We start from the raw sequence: 17,426 nt of genomic DNA on the forward strand, positions 1-17,426 counted from the left end.
GACAAATACTGCATGGTATCTCACTTTGTGGAATAAAATAATAAAAAAAGTTGAACTCATAGAAACAGTACAATGGTGGTTGTTGCCAGGGCCTGGGAGAAGTTGGTAAAATGATACGAACTTTCAGTTATGAGATGAATAAATTCTGGGGATCTAATGTATAACATAGTGTTTATAGCTAATAACAATGTATTGTATAATTGAAATTTGCTAAGAGTAGAACTTAAGTGTTCTCACCAAAAAAACCCCACAAAAATTTAAATATGTAAGGCGGTAGATGTCTTAACTGAATGGCGGGACCCATTTCACAATGTATATGTAGATTTAATCATTGTAAACTTTTGATATATAACGATTTTACTTGTCAGTTATACCTTAAAGCTGAAAAAATGCAAACTTCTTATTGAATAGATTTTCTTATATCTGAAACATGGCATCCAGTTGCTCCAGTTGGTCGCTGTGGAAGTTTATAGTTTTGTAGGAAATCCTTGGTCAAAAGCTTCTGGAAATGTTAATTGTATATAAATGGTTGGCAGTGGGGGGCAGATATAAGTGTGTTCTTCTAATGGAAGCGTTCACTCTTTAAGTGGGCATTTACTTAGTGTAGCTGATTGTTTCATGAGAACACCCTCTCTGCATGGCTACCGAGGGTATCTGCAAGAATATAAAGTGCAGCTCAGGGAGGCAGTGAGTTGTTATGTGGGGGGTTGGTAACCCTTTCTGTAAAGGGCCTGGTAGTAAATATTTCAGGCTTTGTAGGCCAAGAGGCAAAATTGAGGATACTGGTACTTAAGAGAGAAAGTAAACTTCCATGAACTTTTTATTGATGTATTCAAAATATAATGAGTAGAATTTGTTTTTTGGTAATACAGGTCTATTAGTAAAAAGCATGGACTTCTTTTCATGGGGATAACACTTTTACTTAATGAGATTCAAAGTTACTGTTCCATATCAGCAAATTGATTGCAAATGTTCATCTGTAAAAACCATTCTTAACTCGTGGGCCATACAAAACCAGGCAGTGGGCCAGATTTGGCCCAGGAACAGTAGTTTTCCAACCCCTGATGTAATGGAAAGATGGAGCTTTGGACCCAGGCATATGCAGGTTTGAGTACTGGCTCTGAACTTGTGACCTCGAACATATCAGTTTCTGAATTGTGTTTATTAGTGCATAAACTGGAGGTAATGACACCTACCTCATGGAATAAGTATCTTCCCCACCTTTGTTGTGATTTTGCATTATGATTCCAGTTTCGTTGATGTAATTTAACTAGACTTACTGAGAATTAGTATTTAACAGATTTAGAAGCCGAATTTTTAGGGGATTGAATATTCACATGGTCTCAAAGTACTATGTGAAAACGTGTTTTTGCAATGGAGAGATCTGGCAGTTACCACCTTAACCAGATACTTAAGCTTGACAATCAATTGTGGGATATTCTGACATCATGTGCCCTTTGGTGATGTGTACTTCTTACTGTATCGCACTATCATCTCTGTGGTGTTCTTGCCAGAAATGTTTGACTTGAATGTTATCACAAGGAAACAAATCCAAAATGTGGAACATTTCTGCAGGACAAATGGCCTGAACTCTTGCAAGGATTCAGTATCATGAAAAATTGAGGGGGATTGTTCTAGATTACGAGAAGACTAAGGAGACATAAGAAAAATAAATGTAATTCATGAACATTAATTAAAGTCCTGGATTGGAAAAGAAAATCCAGTTCTATAGGCTGTTTTTAGGGTAATTGAGGAAATGAATGGATCATATATTGTATGATAATGTTAATTTGCTAAAGTGTGAGAAGAATAAGTTGTTTTGTTCAGTACTGCTCATTTCTTAGCATAGCACTGAGCACAATGCTTTCAGTAGGAGGTTCCCAGTCCATTTTAAAGGAATATTTTCAGGTATTAGTAGGCTTCTCTGTCTGAAATCATACCTAAGCACTGAATGTCTTCTTTTTAACAGTGTGGTGGTTTGGCTTAGGCATATACTGTGGTACCTAATGTTGGGTAATTGCATGTGGGGGTTCATATTTTCTTGGGTCCTTCCCCTAGCTCCCTCTGGACTGAAAGTCCCTCTTGATTTTTATGACATATAAATGAAGGGAAAGGAAAACCCAAGATAGTTGATGTGGCTCTTCAGCTATTTCCTGAGAGGCTGAGGTACAACTTTTAAACCCATGTACTTCAAATTCTCCTCTCTATTTTGTTGCTGAGGGTGCCTACATGGGGGCTGACATCCCCTGGGGGTATGCTGAATAGAAGGGGACTCAGGAACAAGGCCGCAGTGCACCTCTGGAGTGCTATGTGGCTGGAGCACCACTGAGGTGTTCTGGGATATGAGGCAGAGGGCCAGGATAAAGCGTGGTGGAGGCCTTTCCTCATGCTTTGACCCAAAAGCTACTCTTGGCTCAGAAGCAAGGGAACAGAAGTTAACCTGTTATATTCCTGCAGGAACTCTTATGGCTGTATAGTGTGAGGTGACTAAAGCTAATTTAGCAACCACTTGTAAAAGTAATTACAAGATGAGAGAAAGGAGAACAATTCTGCTACTACAGGCTGTGAAAACTAATTAATTCAACAAACATTCATTGAGCAACTGAATATATAACAAGCTTTGTAAAGTGTGAGTCCTGGGGGATACAAATGATAAAGACAAACTCTTGTGTTGGGCGTTTGGGGAGTAGGGGAAAGAGATAGAGTATGGTGGAGACAATGACCAAAATACTGATTTTGCTGTATTTTATAAAGCTGGTGATGTGATAGAAACCTAGTGAAAAGGGTCATGGGAATGCAGAAGAACATACCATATGGAATTGACTAAGGTTTCGAAGATAAGGTTGGTCTCGAGGTGATCTGAAGAATGAGCCTGGTAGGTAAAGAAGTTGGGAGACATCCACCTTCTAGGCAGGGGACATACCAGGTGCCCAGAGCCCTGAATGACTTTTCTGTGTTGAGAGATGGTTGGGATCTGGAGTGGCGGAAGCCTTAGATCCAAGGTGGGGAGGAGACAGACATGAGGTTGTTGGATAGGTAGTTTGGGCCAGATGGGTGGGTCTCAAAAGCTATGCTCAGGAGTTTGGGTTTTATAGGGAAAGGGATAAGGAAGCCTGGAAATCCATGTGAGTTGGGGGGCAATCTTGTTGTAATAAGATATCATGGAGGGAATGTGGAGGATGGTGTGTGAAGTCGCATGAGTCTGGGGGCAGGACTTGAAGCAGTTGATGTGTGAGCAAAGAATCTGTATGTCGCCAACTGCAGCAGAGAGAGAATAGAAAAGAGGGGTCCGCTGGTGCTCTTGTACAATTCTTCCAACCCCTTTCACCAAGACTTCTTAAAATTTTAAATCTTTCTAAGGAAGTCTTTAAAAATAGTTAAAAGAGAGAAGCTTATTCAAACCTTTGAACAGTTCTGAAAATTTATTATATTTCATCTAGCAAAGAGAGTATTATTTTAGGCAAACTGGAACGGGTGTGGACTGATTACTCAGCACAGTCACTTAATCTTTCAAAATTAGGTAGGAGGGAAGCTATTTTAGTGGCCTTCAATCTTCTTCCAGAACTTTGTCCATGTTCCTCCGCAGTGGTCGGTGAATTTTTCTGATTCATATCCAGCACCCCAACAGTTTAGTGTACATCTGTAAGCTGTAAGGAAGTTGATTTCATCCACTCCTTTTCTATCATCTCTTGCCTTCCACCTGAGAAAACAAACACTAGTCCATAGGTTCTTGTTCTGTATTAGAAATTTGCACAACATGTAACCTAAGTTGGATCCAGCTGAGAGCGTTACAGGCTTGGAGTTAGGCTCATGAAGAGGAGTGGAATCTTCTCATTTTTCCCTTTATTTTGGAAAAACTTGGCAACTTGGACTGTTTGAAGGAGCAGTTATACAAAATCCCTGCTGCTAATCGAGTATGTGGGATAAAGCACCACCTTATTTTCTTTAGATTGCATTAAAACATTACTACCCACAATTTAGAGCTGTTCCATGGATAATTTAGACTTAGAACATCTTGAACCTCAATAAACAATAACTTAAAAATTAACCAGCTTTGGTTCCAAAGGCTTATGATTACTTTCTCTTCTTTGTGGTTTGAATAGTCTGGAAAGTTTTTGGCATGTCTCTTGGAGGTTTGGTGTACAAAGTGACCTATGGGCTTACCTCACTTATGTGTGTATATTATATGTTGGCTATAAAACAGTGATTCTAGTGGTGTATGAGACCAAAGGACCGATTCCAAGGTAAATAAGGCAGCTCACCTATGTAAGATTTGGGTGTTATTCTTCAAAGTACCATAGTAAATATGTTTTAGTAACAATTTCAGTTACCTTTTGTTAAGAGCTTTTCAGTTCTATGTGGTAGTTATGGTAAAGGAATAACAAAGTTAACTTGGTAGTGAATTAACATTGACTGAAATATAGTTATTCACATACCAAAAATTACAATTTCTTAATATTAGGAATTATTCTGCAAGACAACTATATTGGGATTGGAATTACATTGGTGGTGGTGGTGTTTTTTTCCATGTACAGGCAAGCCTGTACCTGAAGATGTATAATTTATTCACAATAAGAGATTGTGTTGCAAAACTCATTTACATTTTATTTGTAAGGCTTGACTGAGAATTTTTTGACTATCTTCTGGGTGTCTATCCTTGTGCTAGGAGATGAATCGAAGTTACTCATTGCCGGTGGTGAGAAGACATTTTAATGGGAGGCAGAGATAAACAGATAATTATAATGTGATAAGTGCTGATATAGTCATTAAAAGCTTAAATATGGTGAATTTCAAATGCGTACAGAAGTACAGAGTAAGAGAACAAATGCCCATGAACCCATCATCCAACTTCAAGAGTTTTCAACTCTTGATCAGGCTTGTTTCACTCATACTCCCCACTTCCTTCCCCCCTTGTATTTGGAAGCAAATTCAAGACGATGTATCATGTGATGGACATTTGAATAGTTAGAGAATGCACTGAAAAAATAAAGCATACCTGGGGACTTGGGAAGGAGACATAGGTAAGTACCATTTGAATTAAACCCAGTAGGAAAGGAGGAGGTTGCAGTTCAGGGTGAATGGGATGGAACACAAGAATTATTTGAATTTTGCTAAGCATTGTATTAGGTTTGTTTAGTATATTATTTAATTTTTTCCCTCACAACAGTCTTATAAAGGAGACAATATTGCTGCATATGAAGAAACTAGGTTTCAGGCAGATTGAATTAATTTGCCCAAAGTCATAAAACTGATTAGTTTCTTCATTGAAAACTGCTCTTGACTTTAAGGCTATTTAGTTTCCCATTTTCTGCAGTATGCCTACTAGCTACAGAGATGGAAAAGGGCAAGATGTGTTTGGAAAGTGGAAGAAGTTGAAAGCAGCTACCAAATTGTGTGTGTGTGTGTGTGTGTGTGTGTGTGTGTGTGTGTGTGTGTGTGTGTGTCTGGAGATGAAAACAAAGAAACTGTTCAGGGCCAAGTTGTGCAGGGACTTAAATACTAAGGAGATAGTATTGTCCTGAGGATGGTGGGGATCCAGGCAGAGATGTCTTTAAGCATGAAAACAGTATTGCTAAATGAAAAAAAAGCTGAATAGTGTTTGGTATTCTATTTGTATAAGTATTGGATGAAAACTGGAAAAACACAGGTGTGTGCTACATATATGCATGGAGCATTTCTAGAAGAGTAAGATGTTTTTCTCAGGGGTATAGAAAGTGAGGGATACTTTCCAGTTCTTCACCCCCGCTTTTATTAGAACTTTTGAGTATCACTTACTTTGAAATAATGTTTAAGAACTCATTGAATGTTTGTTATTTTAAAATTATCAGTAGGATATGTGTTAGTTTAAGGTTTGCAAATGAAAGATTGCAATATCTTGAAAATATCTGTGTATATAGTACTTTTGTTTCTGTGAAGTGAGCACTTAAAATGTAATTTTAACACCTAAGAAGACATTTTGTCTGGGAACTTAAAAAATAATCACTTTTAATTTTGATCAACTAAGATCATCTACAAGAAGTGGTAATGGCTAATCTGTTTTCTGTTCACCCCAGTAACTTTCTAGATTTTGTACATAAGAATCCACTCCCTGAAAAAGTCATTCTCTTTTGTAAGAGCAACAGCAATCCTTTGTCACCTTTATTTTTATCTTTGAAAGAGGAGGGATAATCACTCAGTCTTGAAACATCCCCAGTAGGTAGAATTTAATTATCTGAATTGAAAACCTCCCTGTAAATTGGAGGAGAAAGAAACCAGTGTATACACATAGGTTCTCCAGGGATTTTTTTGGTTAGCTACACTATGAAATCCTTGAGATTTCATAAGGTATCTTGTCTCATTTCCCTGTTATGACATGGGGTTTTCAGCATCGTTGTTCTTGTCTGTTTCCAGATCACAGAACTGTGTGGTGCCAAGCGGGTTGGTTATTTTGGTCCAACACAGTTTTATGTTGCCTTGAAATTAATTGCCGCAGCACAGTCTGGCCTCCCCGTGCGCATAGAGAGCATTCAATGTGGTAAGTAGCTCCCATTTCTACACTTTATTATCTGTAACAGGTTTCTTATTTCTGAGAACCATTTTTAGTGGGTTTAAGGGCCCATTCTATAAGCATTTGTGGAATTTCTCCTTGCTTTTACCAAATCTTCTGTAACCGAAAATAAAATGCAGCAGTATCTTAGTTTCTTTTTTTTAATGGGAGAAAAATTTAGTCACCTAGATTAGTTCCTTTTAACTGACTTGCTGTTAAAATAGATTTTGTTCTTTAGCAGGAAGAGATTGAGACAAGAATTCTATAGCCCATGGCAAAATAGTAACATTTGGTTTAATTTTCTACTGGAGGAATCTATAATGTCTTTTAAGACTCTGTTAGGGACAAGGGGACCAGTAAGTGGGAAAGTTTGAGTGGAACTGCATTTCTTCTGTCTTGTCCCTGCAAGTCACATCAGATCTGATCATCCTTTAACTCCTTATTCCTGAAGCACTATTCTGATGATTAGTAGGTACTTTGGGGCTACCAAAATTTTAGCAGAATGGATTTATCGTCTCAAAGTTTTGACTTAACACCTTATCTTGCCATCCCTGCCCCCAATCCACTGTATACTGGAGCACTTTCTACAACTTAAATGAAAAGCAAAGCCCCAAACCCTTAACATCATTTATACTGCCTCAATGTTGATTTTATACATTTGTGTGAAGAAAGCGATTATTCAAGGGATGTGCTGAGGTCCTCTGTCAATTCACTCTGATATGGATTACTTTCATATGTTCATGCAGCTATGCAGGAACTTTTCCCTTTCCTCATTTTGAGATAAAAACGACTCAACTGTTCACGCTTTACCTGTGAAATCCCTGGTAGACCTCAGAGTGGGTTCAGACTTTGTTGTTAGTCCATGGTAACCTTGGAGCACAGCTCTAGGTAGCTGAGAAGATTGTGATGGCTTGACTGTGGGAAACAGCCCTTTCCCACTAACCACCAGGGGGCCAGGATCGTTCTACTGATCTTTATTAAAGGCTTAGTGTATGGTAGGCACTGTGTCATTTAGGCCTTACTGCATCCTACTAAATTAGGTATTTATGTCATTTTGCATTTCCTAGGATAAACTGTGATAACAGATACCAGTGAAATCTCAGTGACTTAACAAAAAGGTTCGCTTACTCCTTAGAAGTGGGTCGAGGTGACCCTCTAGAGCAGCTGCCTTCCCTGTGGTGGCTCTGTGATCCTGGCTGCTTTATCTTGTGGCACCTCCAACATAGCACCTGTTCCCATAACTGCCACAACAGAGAAATAGTTTCTCACTATTTCTAGCAGTTAAATGCTTCAGTTGGGATGTGACGTATGTCAGAGCTGCTCACAGTGCATTGGCTGGAACTTGTCACGTGGTCTGAACCGCAGAGCAGACTGGCGGAGATGTAAATCTCCGATGTTCCTGCAAAGAGGGGAGAAGTGGCTGCGGGTGAACACTGGAAGTCTTTACTATAGTATTGTTATTATCCCTGTCTTACGAATGTGGAAATTGAAGTTTAGGGGAGTTCAGTAACTTGCCTAAGGACACAAGATCGGTAGAGTTTAGAGCTCAGCCTCCAGTTCCCATGCTCTTTGTTGCTATGCATACTAGCCTTTTCTTGATCCTATTTAGTAAGGTGCTGACTGTAATCTGTAATCATGGAATATTATCCAAATGGGGAAGAAAATCTGACCCAAAGGGCATGCCTTGGTATTACATAATTTAGTTCCTTTAAACAGGTTTCTTGATGCAGCATTATTTCAGTGGCAGGTTTGGTATTTATGGCTGTAAGACACAGCAGTCACTGCTGTAAGTCACTTGCTGTGATTAAACTTACATCACATGGAAGCTAGATTTGTAGTAGGCACTGAGAGTTCCCATTCCATTGTAATGGTCATGAAGCTTTATTGTACTATCATCCAGCTTTATTTTCTGGAAAAGTTAGATCTGCTTTGTTGTATACAAGAATAAACTTTTGACACTTTTGTTGATTATCTTAAGTTAGACTGAAGTCTTTTACCTGGTTCCTGCCCAGATCTACAGTTCAATTTCTGAGGGGGTGAGGAGAAGAGGGAAGCATTGTCTAAATTATCACTTGTATACAGGATTAACACTTTTTCACAAATATAAAGCTTTCTTGGTTGTATTTTATCAATCCTGGTGCTTTTTGCCTCTGAGGGTTTAAGTATACTGAGAGTTAATTTTGAACTTTCGTCCTTCATTTAAAGATTTGTTTAAAAGTTATTTGTAGTCAGCCTATGTTGAGTAAGAATGAAGGTAAGATTAGGACAAACTTTGAGCTGCCACTTAGAATTTTCCAACTTGTTTCTTGAAATCCATTAGCTTAATGTGTGATGACACAAACCTTAAAGGCCAAAGAGAAGACTCTCTGAGAACCTAGATGAAAGGCTATTGTAACCCCATCACACCCAGGGAGTTGTGAGTTCACCCTTCTGTAAGAGCCCCGCCCTTCATGAATGACATGCACCTGCGTATATGTGTGTTACCCTCTAACCTCTAGCGTTTCTCATTTCGGTAAGTGCCACCACTATCTACAGTTGCTCAAACCAGGAACCTAAAAGCATCCTCGATTTCCCCCCTTTTCCCTCACTCCCTAGTATAATCCATTAAAAGTCCTGACATATGGCTCCAGTCTCCATGCTGGCTCCCTTCGTGTCTCTGCCCCTACTAGGCTGAGCCATCTTTGGCTACTCACTTGGATACCACAGTGGTTTTGTCACTGGTTTCCTGGCCTCCTCTCTTCTTTATTCGGGTCTCTTTCCCCGTACGGCAGTAAGAGTGGTCTTTTCAAAATATCCATCGCATCATTTTGTCCTCTTCCTTAAAACCCTCCAATGATTTGCTGTTGTACGTAGTATCATATCCAAAGTTCCTGCACTGATCTGTTAGTCCTGCATGATTTAGTCTCTGCCTGCTTCTCCATTCTCATCTAAAACCTTTTCCCCCGTGCTCACAGTCTGCTCCTAGCCTCACTGGCCTTCTATTCATTTCTGGGTCATGTCTTTGCTGCTGCAGGAAACATCACTTTACCTCGAGGTCTTGGCTTTCAAGTGGTCTGTTCTTTCCCCTCTCCTTCCCATGGCTGGCTAGCTCCTCGTCCTTCAGGATTCATTAGCTAACCCCACCATCCTGTGGAAAGAAGGTCTTGTCAAATTCATTCAGTAATGAAGGAACCAGCATAGAGTAAAGCTGGTTCAAGAAAGTATAAGAGAATCAAAAGTATTTATAGTCATGGAAAGAAAAAATGCTGGAATAAGATTGCTAAATTACATATAAAATCAATTAATGCCCTATAGGGCAATAAAACTGGAACTTGGTTATTATGCTTAGTAAGATGAAATTCATTTGTATTATTAGGCAAGAATTGCTTGTTAGCTAACAGTTTTCTACAGGTTAATATCCACCCTTTCAGAATTGTAAAATGCCTAATTAAGATAGATAGTAAAAACAAAAGTATATGTCCCTAGGGAGTTAGGTAATCCTTGGATGGGCTTGTTAGATGATGCTGCTGTGTAACAATCCCCTCCCTACTTTATCCTCTCAGCATCTGTTCCTTCACAGCACTTTTATCAGTTTGTAAATACGCCTTCACAGGTTTGACTAATTTTTTTGTCTTCACTAGTCTGAGAGCTTACGTAAGGGGAGGGGAGGAGGATTTGGTAACCCCTGTACTGTGGGGCATTGTGGGCACTCAGGGCATGCTTGTTGAATGAATGAATGAATGAATGAATGAATGAGAAGGTGGATACTTATGCATGGGGAGTGAGTCTTAATCACCCGTCACTCTTCAAGCTGAAACAATTGGATTCAGAGTCAGCTGGAATTCCGGAGGGAATTTTTTCTTAGGCCCTGGTTTCCAGCCTTGTCTGCACTTGAGAATCTCCTAGAGAGCTTTAAATGCAAAATAAAAATTAGAGGTACCTGGGGCCACCCCTCAGAAATTCTCATTTAATTAGCTTGGGGCATAGCGTGAACTTCGGTATTTTTAAGAGCTCCCCAGGTGATTCTTATGTGGAGCCAGGGTTGAGAGTGACTTCTAATGAAAGCCAAGTGCAACATTTCCAAAGAGCTTTGCTTAAACTATGAGTACATATTTGGTTATACCAGGGCCTGAACTGAGTTGAGGTAAGAGGAACCCTGAGTACATAATTTAAGGGAGCACTCATTCTCAGGGCCATGCAAGTACCTGCTCTGTGAATACATGGCCCTGAGAGAGTGAGTGCCTCCTTAAATATTGGCACTAGGCATCTCTAGCCTCACCTTAGTGAGAGCCAGCCAGTCAGGGAGCTTACAAATGCTGACCACTTCTTTTCTCCCTCAAGTAGTCCTGAGTCATCCTCTTCTGGGCAGAGCAGGGTGCAAATTATTATGTGATCTTAATCTTTTCAGATCCTTTTTGCGACTGAGCTGAAATAAATGCCTTTCTGAGAAGCGAACCATAGAATTAGCTTATATTTGATTTACTAAAAATCTAGATTTTCTTTTGACTTTTTTTTAAGTCCATTTCTGCCTTGAGTGCTGGAGAGCTGCTGAGGGTGGGAAACATTAAAACATTAAAAATGGCAGCCATCCTCTCTTCAGGAGAGCCTTGGTTTAATTTTCTAGATTGGTTATTCTATTTATGTCTCTTGGGTCTTGGGCTGATTGATCATGCAGTGATTTGTCATATTGCCTACTTCTTTGAATCAAATGTGGACATAGCAACTAAAAATAAACATGATGTGGATATTAGAGAACCAGGAGCCTTCTTTGCCTCGGGAGCTAGGATACTTGCTTACTGTTGCTAAGATGTTTTCTGGCTTTAGCACAGCATCAATCATTGGAAGTGCAGCTGTGTTTTTGGACTAGAGAGTCGATGGAAACACAAAGGCACACTGATGAGTATTAGCCTGAACAATGGATACAGATGCAAATCATTATGCATAATTCATAATATTATCCCCACTTTGGAGTTCTTTGTGTTGTGTGATTATGTGTGATTTGCTGTGCTGAGAACTAGAAGTGTCGCAAAGCATCATTTCTGTTTTCAGATTAGTTTTGTCAGATTTGAAAGATAAGTAAATATCCCAGACTGTTGCATTTCAGTTCTTTGTAGCATTGTGAGTGTGGCTAATGGGTTTGGCGGTGGAATCTGGTTGAACATTGAGACTAATTGCTTTAACTTGATACCATTTTCCTTATTCCATTATGAAAAGACAACTGGAGATGGAGTGTGAAAATCCCTTAAAGAATGACATGGTGCTGAGAAACTGTTCTACCCAGGAAGTTTGCCTTAGGAATGAGGGGCCTTTCCTGTAGGGCAGCAGCACTGGGCACTGGGTATTAGTCAGCTCCGCCATAGATGTGCTGTGTGATGTTGAGGATGTTACTTAGCTTCTTGGTATCTGTTTCCACATCCGTAAAAGAAGGCTAATGATAGTCTTATCGAGTTGTGAGGATTAAATGAGTTAATATTTGCAGATCTTAATACAGTGTCTGGCATATAATCACTGTATATAATTTTTCGCCAATTACCATTTGTCACTTACTGTGTTTATACAACCTCGCACCCTTTTTCTTGGTGCTGAACTAAAGGCTGAAGTGCAAGATCAGTCCAAAACCTGAATTAGTTCCGCAGTGATTTGATGGCATTTATAAATCTTCAACCAGAATGCTGTGGTAAAACTGTAGCATTTTTCTATCTTGACATTATTTATAGGAGTCCTCATTGTGTCGAAATGAAAATTTAATCTATATTTAGTGCTCTGGAATTTTTCCCTCAAACGTGATTCATCTTTTGGCCATTGAGTTCCCCTTTTCGCAGTTTTAAAATGAAGTCTTATTTGAGCTTTTCTGATTCTGGTCCTAAAGAATTGCCGCTGCCTCGCTTTATGATGTCAAAGACCGATGGTGAGATACGATTTGGGAACCCAGCCGAGCTGCATGGAACTAAGGTTCAGATTCCATATCTAATCTCGGAAAAAAATGCCCTCAAAAGAATGGATGATGAGGATAAACAGGTAAACAGTCTGATCAGACATGCCCATTTGATTCTGACCATGAAACCTCACCGTAGCAGCAGCGCCTCATGTCTGCTGTCAAGCTTCCAGAAAATCTCACCGTCTGGAATACAGTTACAGACTTGGAAGTGAGCCAGTGAAGTTTCTTTGTAGCAAGGAAAAGAGGTGGACACACAGGAATTGCCATGAGCCACCCATGAGCCCTTTAGAACTTACCTTAATGTCGAATCCTGTCCAAAGTAAGGCTGCCAGTTTAGTGCACTTATTTGATTTCTCTAATCAGCATTTCCAAATGGGTTCTTTGAAATGCAACTTGTAGGACTTTTTAGTAGGTCCTCTCCAAAAAAAAAAAAGTCTGGAGAAAAGGTTTCTCTGGTTCGATGTTTGGAGAATGGTTCTTCATGTTCCATTCTTGATGGAAGATGAAATCCTCAGTTTGGGAGATTCACAGTGCACATTAGCACATTAAGTGCCCTGAAAAGTCCTGCAGTAAAGACATTTGGAGAGCTGCATTTACTCAGCTTCTTTCACCAGGGAATCTTTTTTTGGGGAGCATGTTTGGAATGCCATCTTGGGAACTACTGCCGTTACACATACAGCAGGTTAGGGAAGAGGATAGGGATGATGTACTTCTAAAATTACACCACTAGTTGTAATAGTTGGGTGGTAATTGGTAGATAAAAGTGTATAATTCTAGAAGAGTGAAGCCTGTCAAGAAGGAGTAAATAGTCTTACACGTTAGTAACCCCAAGAGCATCAGGTATAGCCCATACTTCTAATAAAGATACTGATCATGCAGACAAATCAAATTATATTCAATATAATATTTTCTGTAGGCAAAGAAATTTGTTATATTTTAGGAAGATGAATCAATATTTTTTTAAATGCAGTGAAATTACAGGATTAAGTCAGAAAACTAATTTCTGCGGCCCACCCTGATAATACTGGATACATGAGGTGTTGCTGCAGAAGTTCTTTATATTTATGGTTAAGCGAGGTATAGCATGTCCTCTTAAATAACTCCAGGTACTGTGGCTGTCATAATTCTGATACATTTTAAACTACTTCTTCAGGGATATATATAAAAAGGAGTGTAGGAAGCTTTAGTCAACACTCTTTGGCATGTTTTCCCACCAGCATTTGGGGAGGAATGAGGGTCCACATTAACCATCCCAGGATGGTTAATGCCCTGGGAACTTTCCAGGTCCATCCCCTGGCTGAGTGATTGAGGACACATTCTTTTACTTCAGAGCTCATGCTTCAAAGCAAATGTTCTTTTTCTTAAGAATATTGATCAGTATCTCAGTTTGCATATTTTTAAGACTAACGGCATCTATACAGTGTCTATTGATAAAAAGTACTGTTTCCTTGATACTTGGGTACTCCACAGTTACCAGTCTATTGGTAGTATTAAAAAATGCAAAAGAGGAAACCCAGTAGCGGAGTGAGGTTGCTTACCTTGCCTAGGGTCCAGCATCAAGTTCACATTTGAATTGAGAGTCAAATTGTAACGTGTTTAAGGCTCCATCCTAGTGTTTAGGAGTGGGCTACTTGGACTGGTTTACCTATAACGAACTTTTTGGCAATCTCTCAGTGCAAAAAACTGGCATTTTACTTGGCATAGTAAGCTCCAGGAATATTTAGCAGTAAGAGTTTTAAATATTTTTTTAAGTATCCACATTTGCTGGAAGACTTGATAAGTGTAAATGCAGGAAATACGGGCCTTTATTAATGAATGAAAATCGAATCTGTCCACAAAGAGATAAATCTTATTTCATGTGATCAATGTCTTTTATTTTCCAAAGGAAAATATTATCGGAATAACTGCAAGTGTTCCAGGCTTGTTTTAGTAATTTAGGTACCTGAACGCTGGCGAGACTTTGTTCTCTGGGAGACTTGAATCTTCAGACACTGCTTTTGAACCCAGCTGCATTTTTGAGAAAACATTTCCACCATTTGTTAAATCAGCTGGCTCACCAGCAGTAGAGTTGCGTTATACTTCATAACTGCAGCTCAGTGCCAGGCTTCTCGAGTGATCCCCTCTGAACTCTGCTCTGGTTCTTTGAAGCAGGAAACACAGTCTCCCACGATGTCACCCCTCGCCTCCCCTCCTTCTTCCCCGCCTCATTACCAGAGGGTGCCCTTGAGCCATGGCTACAGCAAACTGCGGAGCAGCACGGAGCAGATGCATCCAGGTAAGAGGCGATCTCGGGCCAGCTGTCCCAGGCAGGGTCTTAGAGACGCTTTAATCAATCAGGCAGCAATGCCACCAGCTGCTGAATCTCCGGGCTTAATTACTTCTGTCTTTGGAAACATGGCTCTATTTCATTTTATACTCAAGCAAGGTTGTTTTTTTTTTATAAAAATAAAATGAAATATACCTTAGTAATGCCTTATCTCCTGTTCTGCAGACTAGTTCATCTTTAGACCGTAAACGATTTAGATGAGTTAATCATTCATATACAGATTTCATTACACAGGAACGTGGCATCTTAAGGGTTAGTATTGTTTTGGAATTGTTATTCCTTTCTGCAAGCACACCAAACATATTTATATAACAACTGCGTTTATGAAACTACTTAAAAATATAACCCAGAGAAAGCAAAAGAGTTGATTCAACCTTTAAAGACTGATTACATAAATGAAAATATTTAGCTCTTGTTTCTGGGAATCAGAATAAGGGAAATGCTAGGGGCAGGATGTAGCCAAGAAGTGGTCACAGTGCCGAGTCGTGGGGTTGCCTGCTTGCTCCCATGTATGCCATGCTGGCCGTGCTAGCGGTAAAATCCGTTAGTTGATTCTGAGGATGACTTGCAGAGCTGGCTGCCCAGGCTGCAGTGCTTCAACTCCATAAATTCAATGCAGCATCTTGTTCTCCTGGGGCTCAGGCTCCTAGTTTAAGATATGACCAATTAAAGCTGTTCTAGAATTGGATATTCATAACCCCCCGTTTTTCTTTTGTGGGCTGTGGGTGAAAATGACCCAGTTTCTGCAGGTTTTTGCTGCATTGAAAATAGTGGTGATGGAAAATGTGTGCTAGGCTGGACTAGAGAGAGAGGCCGTAATCTTGCAGAGAGAGAGAGAGGCAAGTGCGGCATAATGGAAAAATCTTGATTGGAATCGGAAGGTGTGTGTTTATGTGACTAGCTATGTGACCTTGGGCAAGCCATTTAACTGCTCTGAATCGTGTTGTGAGGATTAGTGAGAGCATGAGTGTCCAATCTGATTGGAAATTAAGTTCTTTGCAAATGCAAGATGATATTGTTAAGGGATGGTAACGAGAAATCACTCTCCTGAAACTCGAATGTCCCACTGGTGTCTGCAGCAAAACAGGGTTGAGAATGCTTCATTTTCTTCTTAAAGCTGCTCCAGTCTGCTTTCCCTGTTTTTAGAAGAGGATTTAAATTTTTTTTTGTTTTGATTCCTAATCTTGGAAGTTGGAGTCCTGTGCCTAGCATGGTGCCTGTTTTTTTGGTTTTTGATTCATAGATGAGTCATTTTTTGTTCTACCGAGTCAGCCTATCATCAAGTTCTATTATATCTTTTTTGATATTCCTTTAAAAACTTGTCTATACTCATTCTATTTCATGCCTAATTTTCTCCTTTTACCATTCAAATTGGTCTTCTGTTCCCTTAGAGGCAAGGAAACAACCTGCTTCTCTCCATCTTCCTTGGCTCTTAGCAGCCTCTGTCAAAGTTGTCTGTTTTTATTCTTTATTCTTTTTTTTAGGTGATGTAAAGTTTACATAGGATAAAATGCACACATTTAAAATCTACAATTTGCATTTTTAAAAAATGAATACACCTATGCAGTCACCAGTTCCATCAAGAGTAGAACATTTCTGTCACCTTGGAGATGCCCCTTTCCAGTCCCTCCCTGCTCCCCAGTGCAAGCACTGTTCGGATTTTTATCGCCAGAGATTAGTTTTGCCTCTTCTAGAACTTCATCCACATGGAATCATATTGAATGACTGTACTCTTATGTGTCTGCCGTTTTCCCTTAGCATAGTGGTGGAGATTCACTAATATTGTTGTGTGTCTCAGTGGTTTGTTCCTCTTTATTACTCAGTAGTGTTCCATTGTATGAATGTACCACAGTTTGATGTTCTCCGGTTGATGGACATTGAGGTTGTTTCCAGTATTTGGCTGCTATGAATAAGGATAGTATGAACATTCGTGTGTGTCTTTTATGACATATGTTGTCATTTCCCTGGCACCTAGGAGTGGAATTGCTGGATTGAGGGTAGGTGTATGAGAAGCTGTCAGTTTTCCAAAGTGACTAGACCCTCCCACCAGCAATGTATGAGAGTTCATACTCCTTGCCAGCGTTTGGTTTTCTCAGTGGTTTCTTTTTTTTCAGTGTTTTTAATTTTAGCCATTTTGTTAGATGGGAAGTGACATCTCCTTGTGGTCACTTTTTCATTGTTTTCTAAGTTTCTGTTATACCTTCCTCGTTTTTCTCCTGTGTCATGATTCTTAAAGTGGTGAGCTACTCTTCCAGAGGGTTCTCCTTTGCACGGCATACCCACAGAGCAGAGTCTGAGTGAACAGTCTTCTGTTTCTCAGGGAGTTGAGTTTTCTGAGTCTAGCCATCTATTAGGAGGCTGTTAGGTTCCCATAGCTGGGAACAAAGTCATTTATAAAGAAAATGTTTACAGGTACTCCATTTCGACTTCTCCATTTAAGTCATAGGAAGAGTGAGAGCTTTTCTATCCGCAACTTGGGTCCATCTTGTGATTTTTGCTTCTAATCAATACTATTCACTTCAAAGCTTGTTCATTCCTATTTTTATAGCATGTTTGCATTTTCTCCCAAAGGATTTTCTTTGTCTCCTTCCTTTCCTGCCACATACCTTTAGGTTAAGAAGAGAAGCCCACGTCTTCCTTTTCTATCTTGCCATATT

The 17,426-nt window shown here is 39.6% G+C and overlaps 1 protein-coding gene across 11 annotated transcripts in view; it reads left to right on the top strand.

Moving 5' to 3' along the window:
* The window catches only part of REPS2 (RALBP1 associated Eps domain containing 2), a 182,900-nt gene that overhangs the window by 40,469 nt on the left and 125,005 nt on the right, over positions 1-17,426 (top strand). For 8 of the 11 annotated variants that reach the window (XM_016126371.2, XM_016126373.2, XM_016126374.2 and 5 more), the window contains exons 2-4: positions 6,391-6,514; positions 12,375-12,523; positions 14,592-14,718. In XM_016126371.2, the coding sequence (XP_015981857.2) occupies positions 6,391-6,514; positions 12,375-12,523; positions 14,592-14,718 (400 nt within the window). The remainder of the gene's footprint in view (positions 1-6,390; positions 6,515-12,374; positions 12,524-14,591; positions 14,719-17,426) is intronic. The other 3 variants (XM_016126372.2, XM_016126376.2, XM_016126380.2) reach the window with 1 other exon arrangement.

The sequence above is a fragment of the Rousettus aegyptiacus genome, unplaced genomic scaffold (genome assembly GCF_014176215.1).
Source record: "Rousettus aegyptiacus isolate mRouAeg1 unplaced genomic scaffold, mRouAeg1.p scaffold_m13_p_9, whole genome shotgun sequence".
NCBI classification, from domain to species: Eukaryota; Metazoa; Chordata; class Mammalia; order Chiroptera; family Pteropodidae; genus Rousettus; species Rousettus aegyptiacus.